Source organism: Typopeltis vanoorti, chromosome 15 (genome assembly GCF_054136105.1).
Source record: "Typopeltis vanoorti isolate ZY-2024b chromosome 15, IOZ_Tvanoo_1.0, whole genome shotgun sequence".
NCBI lineage: Eukaryota > Metazoa > Arthropoda > Arachnida > Uropygi > Thelyphonidae > Typopeltis > Typopeltis vanoorti.
Window position 1 is genome coordinate 118,704,773 of NC_143563.1, and position 23,571 is coordinate 118,728,343.

Genomic DNA, 23,571 nt, shown 5'->3' on the forward strand with positions numbered 1-23,571 from the left:
GCCCGATAATTCCACATGTACCCTGTCTTAATTGTAAATGCCACACCTTTAGCCACCTCCCAAGTCAAGACCCTATGATCACTCTCACCAATTGGTGGCAACGTGGTCATATTCATTATAGCCAAATTCTCAGATGCAATTACTAGGTCAAGCGCTCTCTGACCCATTACATGCTGTCAGAGATAGTTATCCCTTAATAACTGCATAAAATCGAATTCCTTCCTCCCATATGTCCTCTCCTCCTTCCAATCAATGTTACCATAGTTGAAATCTCCCATAATAATTACCTTCCTTCCACTCATTTCTTCTATTTGCTTATGCATACTCTCTCCACCACCTATTCCATCACCTGGTCTATAGCAGCACCCAATAGTATATTTTGATCTGCTAGCCTCAATCTCACACGAAATAGCCTCAAATGTGCTCTTTTCTCTATCCTGCAGTTCAACTTCTAGTCTCCTTGGCTGCAGCTCATCAACTATCATCAATAACACTCCCCCCCCCCCCATTTTATTCTCCCTATCACTCCTGAACACACTATACCCATCACATTCAATCCCACTAGCTATATCATCTTCTGTCAGCCATGTTTCACTAATGCCAATAACCTGTGGCCTGGAAGTGCCAACTGAGGCCAAAAATTCTTCCTTCTTGTTCCTAATACTTCTAACATTAGTATACACGAATTGCAGAAGCCCATTTGTCCCATCCTTATTTTGATGCCTTATACTATCCCATTCTGATTTGTTGTCCTTCGTACTCGCTCGGGCATATTACACACATTCATACATTCAACTGTCTCCCTAAAGTCTGCATTTGTACCCCCCCCCCTTAATAACTCTAGTTTCCCTGATTCTGCACATACACTTCCACTTCATTCAACAACACCTTTTCAAGTCTCCGTACACCAAATCCATTCAAACGCAAACCATCCATCTTATATAAATCCTTTTGCCCATCGAACTCACTCCACACGTCCACAAATTCCACACCACTCCTGCATAATCCGCGCATAAAGTCATTAGCAATTTTGGCCCTCCTTCTATACTCTTCACTGTCATACTGCAGCAACACATTCACCATCCTAACTCTCTCACTCTTCTCTTTTGATACCTCAAGTAATTCCTTCAAATCCTCTCTCATAGCCATTTTGGTTCCTTTCAAATCATTTGTTCCTGCTACTACTATCAATTCTTTCAACTTCTGCTTTTGCGCTCTAATAGACTCGCTTACAACCTTAATGTTCGCACCAGGTTGGTACAATTTTGTCAAATTCTCATCTATCACACCTCTTACTAAAGAATCTCCATATAACACTCGCTCTTTCATTTTGTTTACACTCACGATCATACTCTTATTTTTCTTATCATACTTTTGCCATTTATTAGTTGGTACGCTCGGTAGAAATTTTTGCCAACACTCCAGCTGCCGATTTGCCCTATGTATCGCATAGTATGGAGATCATATTTGCAAAGGACTTAGACTATTTTTTCTGATGCATTCATAACATATGGATGGGAATGGTTTTACTGTGATCCTGCATACTGAGTATAGGAAGGATGGGTGGGGAAGGGGGGACATATAATATTTTATCTATTTTATATGGGCTGTAGCTATTGGATGAATCAGAGTTCCAGAGGTCCCTAAGTTCAGTTTCAAGGGTTGTGTCACTTGAACAAATAGTCCTGGCTCAGTGATTAAGTATTTTGAAGATGTCATACTGTTGGGAAGGGTGGTGGTGGTAGTGTAAGTGTTTATGTAAATACCTACCAGTCTGAGTGGGTTTTCTGTAGATAGAAAAGGATAATGAACCATTAGGAAGTCATGTCACTAGTGTGTTTAAAAAGGGGAAAATATTATTACATTCATTTCCTATGATGAAGTTTATTTTAGGGCTGTTAAAATGTGCCAAAAATGTATCTAATGTGTCTGGACCATGAGGCCAAACAGCAAACACATCATCAACATAGTGCAGCCAAACTGTTGGTTTTGTCTGACTATGTTGAGGGCTTGGTTTTCAGAACATTCCATATAGAAGTTTGCTAGAAAAAGGCGGTATCGAAGGGAATCCATAGTAGTTCCATTCAGCTTTTTGTAAGGAGAGGGAGGGGGCTGAAAAGCTCTGATAAACACCTTAAACAAAAATGATATTAAAGCAACTGATATAACCACAAGAAAGAACATATCTTAAAACTCTTTAATCCTCACGTTCCATCTAATTGTAATAATTTGTTATTTTTCTTTTAGAATATATAAGAAGACATGTCAGGGGTTTTGAAGAAATTTGAAATCATCACAACTTTTCAGCACACCCTTGTCATATATTTTTCCTTTCCATAGGAAACCATCTGCAAATATAATGAATTTGAACAATTCAATTATGTTGGGGAGGAGGGTGGCTTGATAAGGTCAAGGGTCTCTGTTAAAGGTATATCAGTGAAAAGTGAGGTGATATTCAAACTGACATGATGTCAGATTCTGTTAGAGTTAGATTTTCTATTAATGTTTTAAATTGCAAAGAATTTTTAAAATAGATGATGGAGAGTTGACTGTAAGTGAGAAAAGTGATCTGGATAAATGTTTAGTTAGTTTGTAGATGGGGTGTGTATGTTGTCAAATAATGAACGAAGGAGGATATTACATTTGTGAATTTTTGGGGTCCCGTATATCTGGAGTAGTGTGACATGTTAAGCTTTATGGTAATTTCTTTGGCCTACAATGTAACTTTTTTTTAACAATTTATACACTGGTCGAAAAAAGGCTTAGAAAAATTTTGACCAATTCCCAAGTTAGTCAATCTCTGGCATGGGCAAGCGGCTCTTTTCTCCCGGAAACTCGGATTTTTCGTCCCGTAAACTCAACAAAATCGACTGTAGAACCCACATTATTTTAGACATTAAATACGAGTGTTAGGGTTAGGGACCACAAGATGGCGGCACTTGTTGAACCGTCTCTCTACACTGCGTGCCACTTAATTAGTGATAGCCTTGGGCCAGTTATCTCTGATTGGGTACCAGTGGAGACTGAAGTGCCCACTCAGTCTCCAAAAAGTTAGATAGAGCTGAATGGCTTTGCCTACTCCCTATACACGGGAATAAAAAGGTGTTAACTGATTTTTTTTTTTTTTTTTTTTTTGAAGAACATGCTGTTGTCCCATGAAGTTGCACAACATGCACAGTATTGAACCATGTTTAAATGTATTTGAATGCTTACTTTCATTAAGATCAGAATGATAAGTGCATGTTCTTGGAGATTGAAATTTTTAATGGTGTAGGCACCATTGTACCATCAATAGAAATGCTTTCTATTGACACATGTAAGTAAAAGTTATTCTTTTTATATTACTTCATGACTCTCTGAATGGTAGGAATGTTTATCTGGTTTAGGCTGAGATGCTATAAGCTAGAGATGCTTGGGCGGCACACAGAACAACACATACTTCATAAGAGATTGGTATAATGTAAGTGCTTTTTTCATTCTAATCTTTTGCCAATATGCTTATGGAGCAATTATACAGTTAATTCACAGAAACAGTAATATTATTATCATGATCATCAGAGACCTTCCCAAAGGAGCAAGGACTCATTGAGAGAATCCATCATCATCCACACCAGCTATCATACTTTCTCAAAGTCACTCACAGAAGATGCATTCACCACTTCAACAGACAAACCATTCCAGTCCTTCACTGCTCTGTGAGAGAAATATCTAGCTCTCTCATACCTTTCTTAAGCATACATAAATTAACATCCACATATGCCCCCTTTGTCTTCTCCTCACCTTCCATATAATGAAAAATCCCATTAACCAGTATGTTATAAAACTCTCTCAGAAGTTCATAGATCTCTATCATATCACCTCACTTTCTTCTGTTTACCAGTACATGCAGTCCATATACTCTCAATCTATATATACAATTTCGATCATCTTTTTGACTCTTCTTTGCATCCTTTCTCCAGCTGTTTATCTCTACAGAAGCCAGAGAACCAAATTTGTGCACTGTAGTTTAATGCAGTCATGTCAAAGCCGTGTAAAGAGGAAAAATGACTTCTTATCCTTACACATATCAATGTTCATTCTGGCATTACAATTATCATGTAGGCTGTGTTTGCAATATTTGATATGTATCCTTAGAATTTCAACTTCCGCTTCACCATAACTGCAAGATCAGTCTTCATTATTTTCTCCAAGCAGAATCCCACCAATATAAAGCTTATGCATACAGAATATCAACACTACAAACCACTGGAAATGCCAAAGCCCATAACTTTGCACATACTAACATTGAACTGACAGCCATTACCAAATGCCAACAGTTCAAGACTATTCAAATCATTCTGTAAGTGCTGCATATCATTAACATCCCTGATTGCCTACTATCTTTGTATTATCAGCAAACAATTTAACATCTCCAGCCAGGTCCTTCACAATATCATTAATATGATACTGGGAAGGACTTGAATATGTTCCTTGGGATATACCAAGGACCATATTCTGCACCACTGGTTACTTTAAATCAGGCAGATTCACATCCCCACATAACATTTTCTGATATCTGTCCATCAGGTATCAAAATACCTGAACATCCCCTTGATTAGCTAACATATTATGCTACAGAGTAAGTTCCCTCTCTTTATGGTTGATGGTGTTGTCATTAAAATACTTCAATAAGTTAAAGTCAAGTAGCTATGCAGAAAAATGCCACACACTGGACTTTACATTATGTAGGAATTGCTATGATCAATATAGATAACAGAGATGATGTATTATTTATTTGCTGTGAGACAATCTCACTAAATATCATATGAGATACAAGTTAGCGAGAAACACAGGAGTACCTAATAGTATTTTTTGTATTAATTTCATTTTAATATACTGCAAGTAATAAGTTGAACTAATCGTCAAGAAATGAACGATTTGTATTTTTATTTTATTGTTGTATTTGTAATAATTGTGTTATAATTTTGTGTAAAACTTTATGAAATTTACAGGAAGAAAGTAGATTGTTTACATGGATGAATGTATGTATATTTTCCTGTTTTGCTTTGAGCCATTTAAGTACACTGTATTTATTTATTTTTTGGATGTTTTCTTTTAAAACTGTTTCCTTTTTATTAGTGTTTCATATCATATACTATCTGGTGTTTGATGGGTTCCCCACACCTAGAAATTTTCTGTTTTCTTACGTGCATGGTGTTTTGTTGTCAGCCTAATGCAGCATCACATGACTGAAGCCAACAGACCTGTTGGCTTCAGTTCAACGTTAGTATGCCATCATTCATTGCACTAAAAATATGTCACTGGATTTTTGGGAATTCTCAGTTATTGCGAAAAAGTCCATCTCTGAAGCTCTCAGATCCAAAATTTTACCTTTTTCTTACCAAAAATTACAAAAGAAATCACAAAACTGAATTTTTCATACTGGTCCAGTACAACTCAAGCTGTCACAAAATGAGGTAACACCAGATGGTCACTCCATGCCAAAGCAGTACAGGGCAGGGACTAGTATATGATGTTGAAATTGTAGTTACTTCTGAGCAATGATGTAGAGTCACAAAATCAGGTTAGTTTAATGACTGATTTTGTGACATATATGTGCAGTTTACTCCATGTATAAAATTAGGAGGGGATGCACATTTTACATCAAAAGACCCAAGGAAAACCAAGGTTTATATGGTGTGATACAGTCAGAAGTGCTCTAGAAAATATAAGTAATTATAAAATAACAAATATAAGATTTAAAAATACGGGAGTGATGACAATGATAGACTAATTTGGAAGAAAATTGCTAATTAAAGAGTAGTAAATGATGTAAATTAATTGTGTAGTACTGTTATAGTATCCTGGACACCCTCTCAGGAAACTAATGATGATAATGACTGCTCAAAGACTAGAGATCACCACTATCATAGTCAATTTAAGCCTTATGAAAATGCCAGTAAAAAGATTCAGAATAATACTAAGATACATGTGCTAATGCAGCCTGAAATATTTCAGATGAAATATAAGAGCTGTTCAAATAAGAGACCAAACAAATCAGTCAAATAACTGACTGGTAATCAATCTTAACTAGGTTTAACATTCCTATTCTCTACTCCAGCAGTGATGAGCAGCCCACGGCCTGTATGCCACATGCGGCCCTCCAATTACTAAACCTGTGGCCTGCTGAAACATTGCACTTCATTTAGCTGAAGTGTTAAAGTTTTAGCAAAAGGCACAATGTGTTATTAATATGAAGCATGAGGTCATGTAACAAATATTTGCTTGACACAATAGTTTCCATGATTGTGCCATTTGCCTTTGCATTTTCAGTCGCACAGGAGCATTCATACTTTAACGAAATATGAAAGCATTTGCATTATTCTTGAATAAACTTATTGAAAGAAAGAACTTGCATTAAGCTCTTTCAAAAACTAAACAAATTATAAATTTATAACGGTAATATAATAGTTTCTTTTAAAAAGTTGCGCCTTTACAATTTTTTTTTCTTTTTTTTGCAAACAGAACTCTGTGTTTAATCAATGAGTTCAAAATCTAGAAAACGCAAAGTTGAGGACGAAAATTGTTAGTTTAACGAAATATGGATATGCGACTGTTTTTTTACTTGCATAAAAGATAAAGCCCCCCAGGGGCGCACCTAGGTGTGCACGGGAACTGGCAATCCCAGGGTACCCAAGCTGAAGATACCGAGTCATGGCGGTATAACCATTACATCTGGTTGGAAGGAAATGTCCAAACCACCAAGCTGATGGTGGGTTGGAAGGCAAGGGAGAACCACTATGCATACTTTTTCTCTTTCTCCAAGTAATGATGAACAAGTTAATATGGAAGAATGAATTATGCACAAGAACAGATAGGACCCTGGGTCTGATCTCGTTGAAAATGTCAACTGTGTTGTGAATGGAGAACCTGTGGAACAAGTAAAACATTTCAGCTACTTAGGCACGATTTTTACTGAAGATAGTAAATTACATATGGAAATAGACAACAGAATTAACAAAGCTGGTATGGTAGGAGGTCAATTGAATAAATTCATATGGAATAAAAGAGAAATTAGTCAGAACACTAAATTAGCTCTATACAAGACAATGTTCAAACCAGCTTTAACTTATGGATCTGAGAGCTGGGTCAGAAGTAAAATACTTGACCAAAGACAAGAGACTGCAGATATGAGAGTCCTGAGAAAGATTAGAGGCGTGAACAGAAGGCAGCAATGGCAATTTCATATTAAAAACGAGGATATTAGGAAAGAACTGGATATTGTCAGCATCCAGGAATGCGTTAGCAGAGCTAATCTCAGATGGTATGGTCACTTAAACAGAATGGGTGAGGAAAGATTAACAAAACAAGTTTTCTCTGCCAGGTTGGCAGCAAAACGACCCAGAGGAAGACCAAGATATAGGTGGATTGATACAGTACAAAGTGCCTTAGACGATAGAAATAATGTTGGGATCTTGACAAGTAACAGACTGATTTGGAGGAAAATTGTAGTTAGGAAGTTAGTAATGATGTAAATTTTTCATGTAGTACTATCATATCCTGTACATCCCTTGAGGGTACATGTCAGGGATGATGCACTATGAAATCTGTGATATGGTTTCATGTGGGATTTTATCTCTCTATTACAGAATATACCTCAAAACAAGCACACAGACAGAAATGGGGGGGGGGATGAATGAACAGTTCTGATGGGACTGCCTTTTGACCAATCAGAAAACTATTTAATAACCATTTGCTAACTGATTTACTTATTACTTATACAAAAACATACATGTAACCAACTATGAGTTGGGGAGGGAGGATTTAAATTCAGGTCTTGCAAAACAAGCAGCAGCAGTGGTCATAATATTAATGAATAAAATGAATTCACTACAAATAACTTGTGATATATACTCCAATTTTATAAGTAAATAACTTTAATTTAAACTTATTCATATACTATTTAAATTATTTATTCTTCAACGACATATTCAGGATTAGTGGCCTCCCATAATTAAGCAATGTGGCTTCATGTCACCCTACAGGCTGGTGAATACCTACATTTCAACCATTTTGGACAGACAGAAAAATAAATGTTGAATGCAAAATCAAATTTAAGAGAATAAAAATGCTGTCTCCACATAAGACTGTCCAACTCATCTTCAACTAAAATGCCCTTATGTCTTGCTTGAAAAGTTCAACAATATATGGCAACACTATTGGCAAAAAAAAATTTTTTTTTTCTAAGTTGGTACGTCTGTCATAAGCATCCATGTGAAATTGCAAGTCATTCTGTAAAGTAGTTTGTTTTATACAGATGTCTGAAACAAAAGTGTTGTCTGTATCCCTTGAAATGGATAAAACTGAGTATAGTGCAGTTATAAAATTCTTTGTAAAAGAAGGTTTAATGCCAAAAGAAATAGATTTGAAGTTCATAAAAGTTTATGGACACTCTTCTCCTTTATATATGACAATGAAGAAATGGGCTGCTGAGTTTAAACGTGGCTGTGCCTTGAAGATGATCCATGTGAAGAACATTCAAAAGTATAAAAAAACACCAGAAATCATTGATCAAGTGCACGATATAGTATTGGATGACTGGCAGGTCAAAGTGCGTCAAATTTACGAGACTGTAAGCATTTCAAAAGAATGTGTAGGATATATTTTGCATGAAGTATTGCAAATTAAAAAGCTATGCGCAACATGGGTGCCATGCTTGCTCATAGCAGACCAAAAACGCACTCGCATGAAAATCTCTGAACAGTGCTTGGAGCGTTTTAACAAGAATAAAGCTAATTTTGTTTGCATCAATTTATTACTATGGATGAGACTTGGATTCACCATTACACACCAGAATCCAAACAGCAATCAAAACATTGGACAGAAGCTGTTTGTTCAGAGCCAAAGAAGACAAATTGGTTCCATCAGAAGGAAAGGTCATGGCATCGGTGTTTTGGGATGCTAAAGGCATTTTATTTATTAATTATCTTGAAAAGGGTAAAACAATAACCGGGGAATATTATTCCAAGCTTTTAACCAGACTAGACAAAAAAATTCATGAGAAAAAACCCAGTTTGCAGAAGGAAAAAAATCATATTTCATCAGACAATGCATGTGTCCACAAAGGTGTTTTGGCAATAGGAAAATTAGGGGATTTGCACTATGAATTGTTGGAACATCCACCCTATTCCCCCAAATTTGGCTCCCTCTGTCTTCTATCTCTTCCCAAAACTAAAACTCTTCCTCACTGGTCAGCATTTTTCTTTGAATAAAGGGGTGAAAGCTGTAGAGGGGTATTTTGCAGAGGGACGAAATAATGGCACTGGAGCATCGCTGGAATAAATGTATTATCTTAAGGGAGATTATGTTGAAAAATAAAAATCACTTTGAAATTATAAATTCGTTTTTTTTATTGTTAGGCCGAGAACTTTTCAGACCACCCTCGTAAAAGTTACATGCTTCCTAGATGCAATTTGTACCAATATATTCCTAATGAGAGAGTTCTAAAGGCACTTATTATTCAATATAAACTTATGAAATTTCATTATTAAATTAACTTATTAAATTATACTGCATTAAATTGCAATTTGTTAAGATTATCCAAACTTATATATACACAAAAAAAAGTAAACCACAAGTAGTGAATGCCATTTGACAAAAAAAAAAAACTGTTCTCCCAGTCATAAATAACTACAAAATTAACAAATAAAGTGAATGCCCAATTCTCCCTGCTCCAGAATAAAATCAAAATTAATTCTTTGGTCTGATGGCTTGATTTGTATTTAAACTATGTATATAAAATATTGTACAAAATACACACATATACAGTATATAGCTCACCATTTTGCATTCTCTGAACTCGGATAAGAAAGGAGAGATGATAAAAGCATCAAAATGCTGCTAGTAGAGGCAGTGAGATCATCAAGCTCCAATAATGCATCCCATAATGATGTTATCACTCTAGGAACCTAAATGTAATTAGCAAAATAAAAATATATATATTCAGAAATAAAAAGACAACGTACAAATTGCAGCATAAGAATTGGAATTTACAGAAGATACTATCCCAAAAAAACTATTATAAACCATGTGTAACTGGAATTTGCATCCCCCAAACCCCTATCAGTTTTCCATTCATTTGCACCTGCAAATGAATGGAATAGTACCTTAAGTATTTACCACTCTAATGGCAAGGCCAGGGGCGCTTAAGGGTCAAAGCTGTATAACTGAGAGGAGACCTCCACATAGCCTTTAAAGGAATGCGGAGAGCCAACCACGGCTTCTGACCTAATGTCCAATCCTCACTTTCTCGTGGTGCACCCTGTTGGGTATATACCTGGATACTGAACGAACGAGGATGGGCAGGCAATTTGGGATTTAGCCGACCAAATTGTATTCTTATTGGCTTAAACCAATATAGAAAATGATGGTACGCAATGACAAAATTTCATGCTGGCTGGGGCGTTGCCCGGTTAAACAAAGCCCCCATTGTTTTTGCCAGGGAACCAGGGAAAACAGCGAAAAGTCAGTTACTGGAACAAATCTGAAAGCACACCCCAACTCAGCATCACCAGAGTTAGAGATCGGTGCTATCAACATAAGAAGCCTGAATGGCAAAGAAATGGAGCTAGCTGAAGAATTAGATAAGTACCAGATCGACATAATAGGGGTGACTGAAACAAAAAAGACCAAAACTGGTGAGATCTTGCTGAGCAATAAATACAAAATGTTATATTCAGGCAATGACAAAAAAGAAGGAGTAGCCATAGTATTCAACACAAAATACGAGGCTAATCTTCTTGAATGGCAGTCAGTCCCAAGTAGAATAATGTGGGCAAATATGAGAATGGGGAACTGGACAATGAGACTTATTTGTGCCTATGGTCCCACAGAAGGTTCTACTAAGGTAGAAGTGGAGGAATTTTTTGACGCTTTAGAAAAAGCAACTGACACAACGAAAAAGGAAAAGTTGGTCCTTGTTGGGGATCTAAACAGCAGAGTAGGAAATGATTGTGAGACATACAAAAATATTTTGGGAAAATTTGGAGAAAAGAGCAAAGCTAATAATAATGGCAAATATCTGTTGGATTTCTGCTCAGGACATGGACTGGTTATTACTAACCTCATGTTCCAACATAAAAATGTGCACAAATTCACATGGAGAGAAGAGGCTAGGAATAAGAAAAGTCTCATTGACTAAGTTATTGTTGATAGTGATGCTTTCTCCCTGGTGCAGGACACCAGAGTGTACAGAGGATTTGAAATTGGAAGTGATCACTATTTAGTCTTGAGCAGGATAAAATTGAATTTCATATTGAAAAGAATAACATGTAAGAAAGTTTTAAAGCGAATAAAAGTTGAGCAGCTGTCAGATGTGAACTGTAAACCAAAATAGAGAACGATTATTGAAAAGAAAATGAAAGAGTTTGAGAACAGGAATCAAACCTTGGAGATTCAGTGGCAAACTCTGAAGAAAACATTGAATGATTCTGCCAGAGAGGCATGTGGTGAGGTTGTATGCAAGGATAAAAAAATTAGAACTCCCTGGTGGTCACAGGAAGTTAAAGAGGCAGTGAAGGAAAAGAAGAAAGCAAAGCAAAAGTTCCTGGCAAATAAGTCAGCTTTTACTCTTACAGAATACAGAAACAAATGTAAGAAAGCTAAACAGTGTGTAAAACTAGCTAAACAAAAGTCATGGGAGGACTTTGGCAAGAATATAGAAAATAAATATCAAGAAGGTGGCAAAATATTCTGGAGGTTGTTGAAGAAGCTTAGGAATGGAGGAAAGAGTGCTGTAAAAGGAGTTAGAGATGATAAAGGTGACATGAAAACAGGAGAAAAAGATATCCTTGAAGTATGGAGTAATTACTTTGAAAAACTGCTAAATGAAACAAGCAGTGATGACAGCACAGTGATAAAAAACACTGACCAAGCATGCAGTCAGGAATACAAATCCATACTTGAAGTAGAAAAAGCTATCAAAGGCTTGAAATGTGGAAAGGCAGCAGGAGTAGATGATATTTGACCAGAAATGCTGAAGTATGGTGGTATAAAAGTCTTACAGTGGCTGCACTGCATAGTTCAGAAAGCCTGGACAGAGGGACGAATTCCCGATGATTGGAGTAGAGCTCTCATAGTACCCATATATAAAAAGGGAAATAAAACTGAATGTGAGAATTATAGAGGTATTTCCCTACTGAGTGTTCCTGGCAAGATCTATGCAAGTATACTTGAGAAACGGTTGAGAAGAATTGTGGAAGAAAAGCTTGGTGAAGAACAAGCTGGATTCAGGCCAAATAGAGGCTGTCAGGATCAGATCTTCACTTTTCGACAAATAATCGAGAAAGCATGGGAATACAACAAAGATCTGTATTTAAGTTTTGTCGATTTGGAAAAGGCATATGACAAGGTGCCAAGAGAGAAGCTATTCAATATGCTGCAGTTATATGGTGTCAATGGGGCATTATATCAAGCAATACTTAGTCTTTATTTGGGTTGTAAGTCAGCAGTTAGAATTGAAGGAAGTACAGGAAGATGGTTTAATGTTAAATCTGGTGTGAGACAAGGATCTACATTATCCCCTCTGTTATTCATTATCTATATGGATCACATTATGAAGGAATGTGGTATTAAACCTGATATCAAAATTGCAGATGTTAACGTCAGCTCTTTGCTTTATGCGGATGATGTTATACTTCTAAATAAATCCACTACAAGTCTGCAAGATTCTTTGACTAAATTGAATAGCTGTTGTAATAGATATGGCATGAAGGTTAGCAATAAAAAGACAAAGACAATGAAAATAGGCAGAATCATTGAAAATGTCAACTGTGTTGTGAATGGAGAACCTGTGGAACAAGTAAAACATTTCAGCTACTTAGGCACGATTTTTACTGAAGATGGTAAATTAAATATAGAAATAGACAACAGAATCAGCAAAGCTGGTATGGTGGGAAGTCAATTGAATAAATTCATATGGAATAAGAAAGAAATTAGTCGGAACACTAAATTAGGTATATACAAGACAGTGTTCAAACCAGTTTTAACTTATGGATCTGAGAGCTGGGTCAGAAGTAAAACACTTGACCAAAGACTAGAGACCGCAGATATGAGAGTCCTGAGAAAGATTAGAGGCGTGAACAGATGGCATCAATGGCAATATCATATTAAAAATGAGGATATTAGGAAAGAACTTGACATTGTCAGCATCCAGGAATGTGTTAGCAGAGCTAATCTCAGGTGGTATGGTCACTTAAATAGAATGGGAGAGGAAAGATTAGCAAAACAAGTGTTCTCTGCCAGGTTGGCAGGAAAACGACCCAGAGGAAGACCAAGATATAGGTGGATTGATATGGTACAAAGTGCCTTAGACGATAGAAATATAAGATCTGATAATGTTGGAGTCTTGACAAGTAACAGACTGATTTGGAGGAAAATTGTAGATAGGAAGTTAGTAATGATGTAATTTTTTCATGTAGTACTGTCATATCCTGTACACCCCTTGAGGGTACATGGCAGGAATTTGATGATGATGATGGCAAGGCCATATTGTATTTTTCTTCCCCCCCCCCCCCCTGCATGTAATGTGGAGATAATGTAGCAATGACACTATAGCATAGATGTAACTGAAGCATATCATCAGCTATAATGAGTTGTTGAGGGGATCGAAATTTGGTCAGCTCTCATTTCAAAGTTCTATATCGCTACTACAGTAGAATTCCATACAGGTCACAAATTTTATGCTTCTCTTCATTAAGCAATCAATCATTTTGAAAGAAATAATCAGTTAGATTTTGTATCACTTTGGTATCTGAACTTCATCCTACTGGTTTCAAAGTGGAGATGCTATCCACTTTGCTAACCAGACTAGTGGATAAAAAAATAAAGAATATCCTTCTGCAAATATACCTGAAATATGTTCAGAAATAACATAATAAAAAATTCATCTGTTGCAAGCAATAATCTGTGGGTCCCTCTAGTTGCAGAGAAGGTTACAGAGTCAGTCATCAAAGCACCAAGCAAGTGTAGTTCAAAAGAATGCTTACACTAATTACAGAAGCAAAAGCTGAATTTCAAGTTTTCTACCTTCCTCCCAACCTCAGATCTGCATGCAGATATCCATATAGTAGCATCTTCACTTATATGTGCATCTGAGATTACACTATGTCCAACGTGCTCAGAGATTCTTCTTTTTCAATGCCAGCATGGAAGACGTGCTGGCCAATCAGGTCAGCGTGCACTGGCCTGGTTGGCTGAGTGGTTAGCATATTCACACTCCAACAAACAGGCTGCAGATTCAAATCTCACATGGATACGGATGTTTGTGATTTATTTAAGTGGGAGATAAATTTCATCACCTAGTGAAACTACCACCCTGCCTACTAGAGTAGATTGAAAAAATTCCATGTTTAGAATCTAGAGCAGGGTTTCCAGACTTGGTTAAAATATACAAAAAATATATAAAATTAAAAGAAATAGAAAAAAATCTTTAGCACATCCATAGTACAAATGTTCCATGTCTGCACATAACATTTCATGGGAATGAGCCACGTAAATAAAATTTAACAACATAATCTAGTCTCCAAAGAGCAATTCATACATTCTGCATAAGAGGCAAAAAAATAAATTCCTTAATCGCTGCATTTAGGTTATAGATAACTTGATTTGACTTGTCTTTGTGTTTTCTGTTTGTTTCAAATAATATGATCATTAAAAAATGACACCTTTAGCTCTTGTCTGCTACAATAAAACTATGAACTTACTTCCTTGCCATGAATGATTGCAGCAAACCCAACCTTGTATGGAATAAGGATTTCATCTGGATTCATAATTATGATGATTGCCTCAAATGCAATCATTAGCAGAAAAGGAATGCATGTCATCAAAAGAATTAATGCATTTAATTAAAAAGTGTGACTCACAGACATCTGACATACATGTACAAGCTATGAGAGATGATAAAATTGGAAGAACAACTGTCTTCCAGTCAACAGTTTAAGTAAAGAATTTCACCACAGAATGGGTGCTAGCCAACAGACTTAGCATTAGTACTATGGTTAGGCCTAAAGGTTAGATATCAGGAAATTCTGCTCTGCAGAGTAAATAGGTAACTTTTACAATTCAGGTATTCAATATGCAAGTTAACCCACACCTGGCAATGAGATTTATCTAGCACCTAAAAACATTTACTAAACATTTATGCTCACAGGATGATTACTTTATGTGCCTTGATGTGTGTTTATGGATGGGAAGTCTCCACTGAAATTGAAATAACACAGATACGAAGACATAAAATTGTGTAGTATATATGACCATTTGGGTGGTTAACACCCATAGCCTATTTGGGCTATAAAAGGAAATTTATTATTTTGTCATCAGAATGAATATTTTATAGTCATTCATTTCATTATAAGAAGAGAAAAAAAAATTATGCAGAACAAAACTTATAAATGAAAAAATGACACAAGGTTCAAACAAACTTTGCCTTCAAAGACATCACATTTTAATCAAAGCAGATTTAAAAAAAAAACAAAAAAGAGATTATTAAGTGCAGAATTAGCCTTACCAGTCTTAATGTATGGAAGCGAAATCTGGACAATAAAACAAAAAGACAAACAAAGATTAATAACAGCAGAAATGAAGTTAATGAGAAAAACTGCAAAGTATACCCTATTTGATCACAAAAGAAATGAAGAAATTATGAAAGAATCAAACCAAGAACCAGTAATAGAAAAAATTAAAAAATATAAACATGGATGGAACATGTTCAAAGAATGAAAACAGAAAGATTACCAAAACAAACCTTAAAGTACAAGCTATTAGGAAAAAGAAAACCAGGACGTCCTCTTAAACAATTCAACAATGACTTCTAAGGCCGGAACAGGCCATGCTAGACAAAATTCCTTGATATGCATGATGATTAAGTGCAAAATTATTGATGGCAAATTTTACAATTGAGCATCTAGTTGTTCCCTGAAAAATAGTTATATTGCTTTATTTATAATCTGAGAATGATGTCAAGTGGAACAGAGGGAAAGAAAAAATTTACTAGCCTTAAAAATACTATTAAGAAAACAAAAACTGGAAATTTCTTTCATTGCATTATCTTTCACTTAATATGTTAGACCTGCCTGTCATGGTCAAATAATTTGCTGCACAAACAACTAATTAGCTGCCATGATAGCATGTTTAATCATATTACATAATCTGCTATGTCTGCAACTTCATACATTATCTGGCAGGATGAAAAGTCTGAGATTCCAGGAGAAACTCAGCCATATCTGTGTGAGAAGAGAACTGAACTTTAGGTGAAAATCCATAATTAAGGTTCTTCACATCCTGAAGAACCTTTATCATTCTTCATACTGAGATTGAAAACAAGATCATTCTGACCAAAGAGCATTCTGTTATTCTGTTCTGGGAGACTCTCTTCTGCATTACCATAAGAACTAAATCAGTTTTCTTGTGACTTGTTTCTTGAACTAAATCAGAATATCTCTCAAATAAAAACTTAAAGTGAATTTTCCAGTATCAGGAATTTATAGAAAATTCTAATGAATTTTGTATAAACAGCTGAGTAAACTTTCTATGCAAGGGTGTCTCCTTTTAATTAAACTAGTGCTTAAGACAAATAAAATACTTTCTCACATTAGTTATGGCCAAGTACACCAAACCAAATTTAAATTTAAAAATTTTCATTGATAATTAGTTTTATTCTATATATAATTTAAACAAATTACACAATAAGCAAGTAATTAACTTTAATGAAATGTTCTGTGGAAAAAAGAATTAATGAACAACAAAATTATATTGAATACATGAAACCTCAAAAGTTTGGTCTGGCACAACATAGTATTGACAGTAAACACAGTATCCAGTGGGATGAAGTGTCTCCATAGAAGCAGCTTTAAATATGAACGCCTTTTCATAGAAAGTTGTGAAACCCTTTAACATTGGCCAAACCTGTATTGGAATGATTCCCTCTCTCCCAAAACTTTGGGAGATTCTCATTTTATGTAAACATCAAAAATAGTTTTAATATTATTTATTAATATATATCAATTTCTAACAAGCAGCAACCATTTTTAATTCGTAAACTGATTATTGTGTGTACCTTTTATTCCCATTTCTTTGATTTGCTTGTTTCTATGCACTAATGATGTACTGTTATTTTCAATACAAAACATCTGTACTTTCATTTCATTAAAGTTAATTACTGTGGTTATCATGTAATGCATTATTTATAGTTATGCCGCAGGTACCTTTAAAGATTGTATTTAAAGAAATATATAATTTGTAATTTTTTTAAATCATATAAGCCTTCAGGATGTATTTCAAAGATAAATAAATACTGCATGAACCTTATTCTATGATGAACAATTCTAATAGTAATAACTTACACTGCATTTTCTGATTATTTTACACACTGAATATTTTACAAATACAAGAGTAATTTCAGCCATTCTGAAAACTACTCCAAAGAAATTTCACGTAGCAACTATTCCCATGATCTATTATATAGTGAAACCTGTGGAGTATCCATAAATAAAAATTCACACAAATACCACAGTAATTAAATTTTAATAATATGTAGATATTTCATCTTAAGTATCTTAAAACATCATCCGTACAGTTATTACAAACAATACTAGGAATTACATCCAAAGGAACAGTTAGTGCACATGCTTACATTGGAATCCCTCTATGTGTACAGTAGCGTGTTTGAAGACTTCACAAAAAAAAAAAAAAAAAAAAAGGCTGTAATTAAAATATATTTGATAAATTTATTTTATACAATTCAGGATAATAATTTCCCAGACTTTTAGAATAGTGAGACAATCATTGTGGTTTAGTGTGTGACGTAAGGCTTCAGCACTTTCTTTATATAAACACTCATGTTTATATAAGGGTCTATGTAGCAGCTTGGTGTTTTTCCATTGGATCCTATGGTTAGGGTTTCAACTCCATGTTGTGCGAGGCCAGATTTATGCAGTTTGATAAGACAGACGTGGTCTTGATGTTCAGAGATGCATTTACTTATGGATCTTCCTGTTTGTCCATAGTAAGACATCTTACATGGAACTTCTTATATGCCAGGTAGCACCATAGATGAGAGTTTGTCTTTTGGAGAAGGTAGCAAATTGTGGATTTGGTTCATAGGTAGCAGTGAGTTTGTATTTCTTCATAATTTTTCACAGACGTTCCGAGATTATTATTATTATTATTATTATTACATAACACGTCCAGGGAGTCCAAAGACTCATCAAGGGAGGGCACATTTTCTACAACTCTCCGTCTCCACCACTCATAACTACCTTCATCATCTACACCAATGTCATCTATTGTCAATCACCACCACTAGTATTTTCACAGACAACCACAAACATCCATGCCCACAGTGGGATTCGAACCAGCAGCCTTTTTCCTGGAGATCGAATACGCTAACCACTCAGCCAAGCAGGCCAGCAATGCCTTTGATATATGGTGTAGGAGTCCTATGGGCTTCTTCTTATCTGGGTGATGCTACCTGCCGTATAAGAAAGATGCCGTAAACCTGAGCGTTTATATAAAGAAAATGCAGAGGCCTTACATCACAGACCCAATCTGAAAGGTAAAGACTGTCTCACTATCCCAAATAATTCTGGAAAATTATTATCCTGAATTGTATAAAATAAATTTGTACAATTAGTAGGCAATCAAGTAAAACTTTTCACCATTGCCAGCCTGGTTGGCCTTGTGGTTAGCACATCCGCTCTAACCAATAGGGGTTTGAATCATGTAAGGTCATGGATGTTTGTGATAGTAGGAGTTGCATTTCATTGATTGGTGTGAGACCACTACCCTGTTGTTGACTGGAGGTCTGAAATGTCCTAAACAAGTTCCATGTTTGATCTCTAGAGAAGAGTTTCAGGGCTATGTAAAAAAAAAAAAACCTTAGCCCACCTACAGTATGAACATATTATAGGTTTACAAAACCTTTCATGAGTGTGAGTCACATGAAAAACATGTTTTAGCTGAAGTGTATTCATAAAAGATTAGCATGCAATACTATAAATTAAATCAGGTTTATATAACTCAGCAACCACACTTTAGAGACCAAACGTGGAACATTTTGGGGCCATTTCAGACCTCTAATAAGCAGGAAGTAGTCTTATGTCAGATGATGATATTCTCTGCCACGTAAAAGCCATTTATGAATATATCTATATTGGATCAGTCAGAGAGTAGAAATGCCATTCACTCAGCAACAAGGCCAACTTGGATGGCTGGGTGGAGAGAGAGTCGATCACATCCTGCTGTAAGAGAGGTCAAGGAACTGAGTAAAAGTTACTTTTGGAAACTGTTAACTATTATAACATGATCCAAGAAAGGTTGACATCCTAGCACCATCCTTTTTACTCCACCTCCTACATGAACCAAAGCAAAGATCTCTCCAATTTAGCAAAATCAGTTCACTGCATTTACCTATTTCATTTCATTTTGTGTTCCAGAATTAGTACCCTATCCTACATCATCATCATCATCATTATTATTGCTGCATGGGCACTTTAATGTAGCCCCAAGACTCATCATGAGATACCTAAACTATCCAAACAAACAGAGCATTTCACAGAACACTCATCATCTTGCTCACTTGCATCCTCTCAACCACTTCCTCATCCCCAAGAAACCTAGATGACCAGATTTCAGCACAGTAAACCAGATGTGGTTGTGTCAAAGCTTTATAAAGAGAAATGATAACCTCCTTATCTCTGCTTATTAGTGTTCTTCGATAACCAAGTAATACTGTGAGCTACCCAGGCTACCTTAGCAATATGGCCTCTAAACTTCAACTTTCCATCTGCTACCACTTCCAAACCCCTAGTTTAACCCATTTTGTGGAGTACAGTTCAATCAATGTGATACACAGCTTGAGATCTATCCCAAAATGCATAAACTTCACATTTCTCCACATTAAACGGATGTCCATTCTCTTTTGTTCATAATGACAGCCTAATTAAATCATCCTGCAAGCTCTCCACATTGCCATAATTAATTATTACTCTACTCAATTTTGCCTCATTAGCAAACAACTGAATATTCAGATTATCATTTATATACAAATTAAACAGTCGTGGTCCTAGCAGAGAACCTTGCGTGCATAGAATGACTAGTCACCTTTCTCCTGGATTCCACACTTTATGATATCTGTCCATCAGCCATCCTCATATCCATAAATCCAAAGTCATATCCATCACATTTATTCTAATTTGCAAAACACAGTTCAATATGGTGTTATATCAAACGCTTTGCAAAATCCAGTAGGATCATCATGTAGCCATTCCTTTTATTCAACTGAGCTGTCACTCGAGTATAAAAAGTTAGAAAGACATACTGTACCTCTTAGTGTCATATTCATATCCACCCATTCCTGAATTTACTCTTTGACCAAGTACTGAATGGTCTATAATTTGCTACTGCAATCATAGAGGCTCCCTTATGCAAGTAAATTATTTTGTCTTCTTTCTTCCCTTAGGACTCTGCCAGAGCTGAGGTTTAAACAATTTAAGAGCCTAATCAGAGGCATTACCCTTGAAACTTTTCTCATTAAATGCAAGTTAATATTCCATCTATTTCCATGGCTATATTTACATTGAGAAGATTCTGCGATATCAATCTCTATTTCCACGTCATTACCTGTCATAATAATGTTTTCACTTGGATGTAGAGCATTGCAAAGTGATCACTCAATAGCTCAACTATTGATTCATAAGCCTCTTTATCAGCATTCATTAAAGTTATTCTTCCATAGTTATTCTTCCTCTTACTTACCATATAATGAAAGAACGCTTTAGGATTTCTTTTGGCCTGCCAGTCTAATTTCTTCTCATAATCTAATTTTGCCTTTCTTACCATGTTGGCTACTTCTCTTGCCTGAACTTTGTACTGTTCATGAGCATGTTGGTCACCTTTCTATTTATATAATCTTCATTTCTTTTGTGATCAAATAGGGTTTCCCTTGCAGTTTTTCTCATAAACTTCATTTCTGCTGTTGTTAATCTTTGTTTGTCTTTTTGTTTTATTGTCCAGATTTTGCTTCCATACATTAAGACCGGTAGGGCTAATGTATTGTATACTTTTAGCCTGGTTTGTTTTTGAACTAGGTTTGGTTTAAATATAGAGTTAATTACTCCTGTTATTTTTAGATATTTTGCAATTTTTATATTTATATCTTTTTCATTTTCATAAGTGATCATACATCCTAGGTAGTTAAATGAATTCACCTGTTCTAAGATCTTGTTATCTAATACTATTTTTGTTCTTGCTGGATCTTGTCCTTTAAAGGCCATAGTTTTTGATTTTTCCATTGATATTATCATACCATAATCTTTGGATATCTCATTTAGATTTAAAATAGCTTTCTGTAAGTTATCTTCAGAATTTGTAATTATTATTTGGTCGTCTGCAAAGAGGAGAGTGTTTAAGTTAACTGTAGGTGAAAGTTTAATTCCTTGATGTAAATTTTTACTCCATTTTATTATTATTTCATTTAGGTAGATATTAAAAAGAGTTGCTGAGAGGGAACATCCCTGTCGGACCCCTTGGTTTATCTCTCTTGTATATGATAGCTCGTGATTTAATCTTATTTGTATTTGATTATTTTCATATATACTTGTGATTGCTTTTAGGATATTATTCGGTATTTGTCTTTCTTTTAATATGTTAAATAATATGTTTCTTTTAACTTTGTCAAATGCTTTTTCAAAGTCAATAAATGCAATATGTGTTTCTAAATTATATTCTCTTCTTTTCTCTATTATTAATTTTAGGCAGAAGGCTGGGTCTATACATGATCGTCCTTTTCTAAATCCATTTTGTACCTCTAGAATAAAGTTTTCGGAATATTTCATTAGTTTGTTATTTAAGATTCTGCTGTATATTTTGTAACATGAATTTAGTATACTGATACCTCTACAGTTTTTAGGGTCATCTCTATTACCTTTCTTAAAGATAGGAATCACAATTGCTTTTTTCCATTCTATTGGGGAGATACTAGTTGAGTAAATTTTATTTAAAAATAATAAGAGTCTTCCTTTGAATCTTGTTCCTGCGTATTTATATAGTTCTGAACCTAGCTTATCTTCTCCAGGTGCTTTTCCGTTTCTTGTTTCTTTCAGGCTGATTTCTAATTCTTCTTCAGTTATTTCCTTTTCATTTTCGTTAATTGTTTGCCAGTTGTCTTTTTTAAAATATTTGTCTGTCCACAGTTCTGTGTAGTAATTTAGAAATTCTTCTAATTTCAATTCAGTGTTTAATTTTATGTTTTCTTTGGTATCTGCATTTAGGTGTTTCAAAATCTTATATACACTGGGTCTTATTTTATATAAATCATGTTCTAAATTAGAAACAAATTTATTCCATGATTCTCTATGTCTTTTTCTGACTTCTCTTTTAGCTATGGCTCTTATTCTTTTATATTCTATTTCATCTTCTAATCTTTTACTGCTTAACCATTTGTGATAGGCTTCTTTTTTCTTTTTGATTATTTCTTTGATTGTATCATCCCAGATCTTCAGTTTTTTCTTTTATTGAATTTTTTGGCCTTTCCTAAGCTTTCATTTGCTGCTGCATTTAGTATCGTTTTTATATTAAGCCATTCTATTTCTATTTCTTCATTTTGTTTTATTTTATCTAGATACTGGTTAATTCTTTGTTCATATAGCTATTGTACATTTGTGTCATTCAATAGTCTAGTTTTATAAACAAATGTTTCAATTTTCCTTTCTGTTCTTGTTACTTGTAGCCATTTAGGTGGTAATCTTAATTTTATTTTAACAAGGAAGTGGTCACTGCTTATTTCATATCCTCTGTGAACTCTAACATCTAGTGAAAATTTTGATGTCTTTTCATTTAATATGAAGTAATCTAATATTCATTTCCATCCTCTTGCTGTCCAAGTATATTTATGTATGTCTTTATGTTTATAGAAGGAATTCATTATTTTTAGGTTATTATAAACTACAAAGTCAATCAATTTTTTACCATTTCTGTTTAGAGTGTGTTCTCCATGTATTCCTATATTATTATTAATTTTCGTGTTTCCAATTCTTGCATTTAAGTCTCCTGCTAAAATTATGTAATCATTTTTATTTATTTTATTATATATGTTTTGTAGCTGATTATAAAAATCAATATTATCCTGTTCTCTTCCTTCTTCTGGGGCATATAAACCAATTATTGTTAAATAGCCTCTATCTATTTTTATTCTAGCTTCTATTATTCTTTCATTCCATAATTTATAATGTTTTAACTGTTTTGAAAGGGAGTTATGAATCCAAATCATGACTCCTGCTTGTGCTCTTTGGTCTCTGTCGACTCCACTGTATATCACATTAAAATTTTCAGTTCTCATAGTTCCTTTTAATTTCTTTTTTGTTTCAGTGATTACTGCTATTTTAAAATTTCTTTCATTTAATAACTGGTCTAATTCTATTTCTTTATATGCTATTCCTCTTACATTCCAGTTTGCTATGTGTATTATATTTTGTCGTTTCCATTTTCGTTTTCCCTTTTCCATTCCAGGGTCATTTCCCATAGATTCAATCCGATTAT

At 34.9% G+C, this 23,571-nt stretch overlaps 1 protein-coding gene across 1 annotated transcript in view; it reads right to left on the bottom strand.

Annotated features, from left to right (window-relative positions):
- The window catches only part of Hel89B (histone acetyltransferase 1), an 863,997-nt gene that overhangs the window by 610,185 nt on the left and 230,241 nt on the right, over window positions 1-23,571 (bottom strand). Inside the window, exon 11 of the mRNA XM_090405810.1 lies at window positions 9,820-9,947. Coding sequence (XP_090261936.1) covers window positions 9,820-9,947 — 128 coding nt within the window. The remainder of the gene's footprint in view (window positions 1-9,819; window positions 9,948-23,571) is intronic.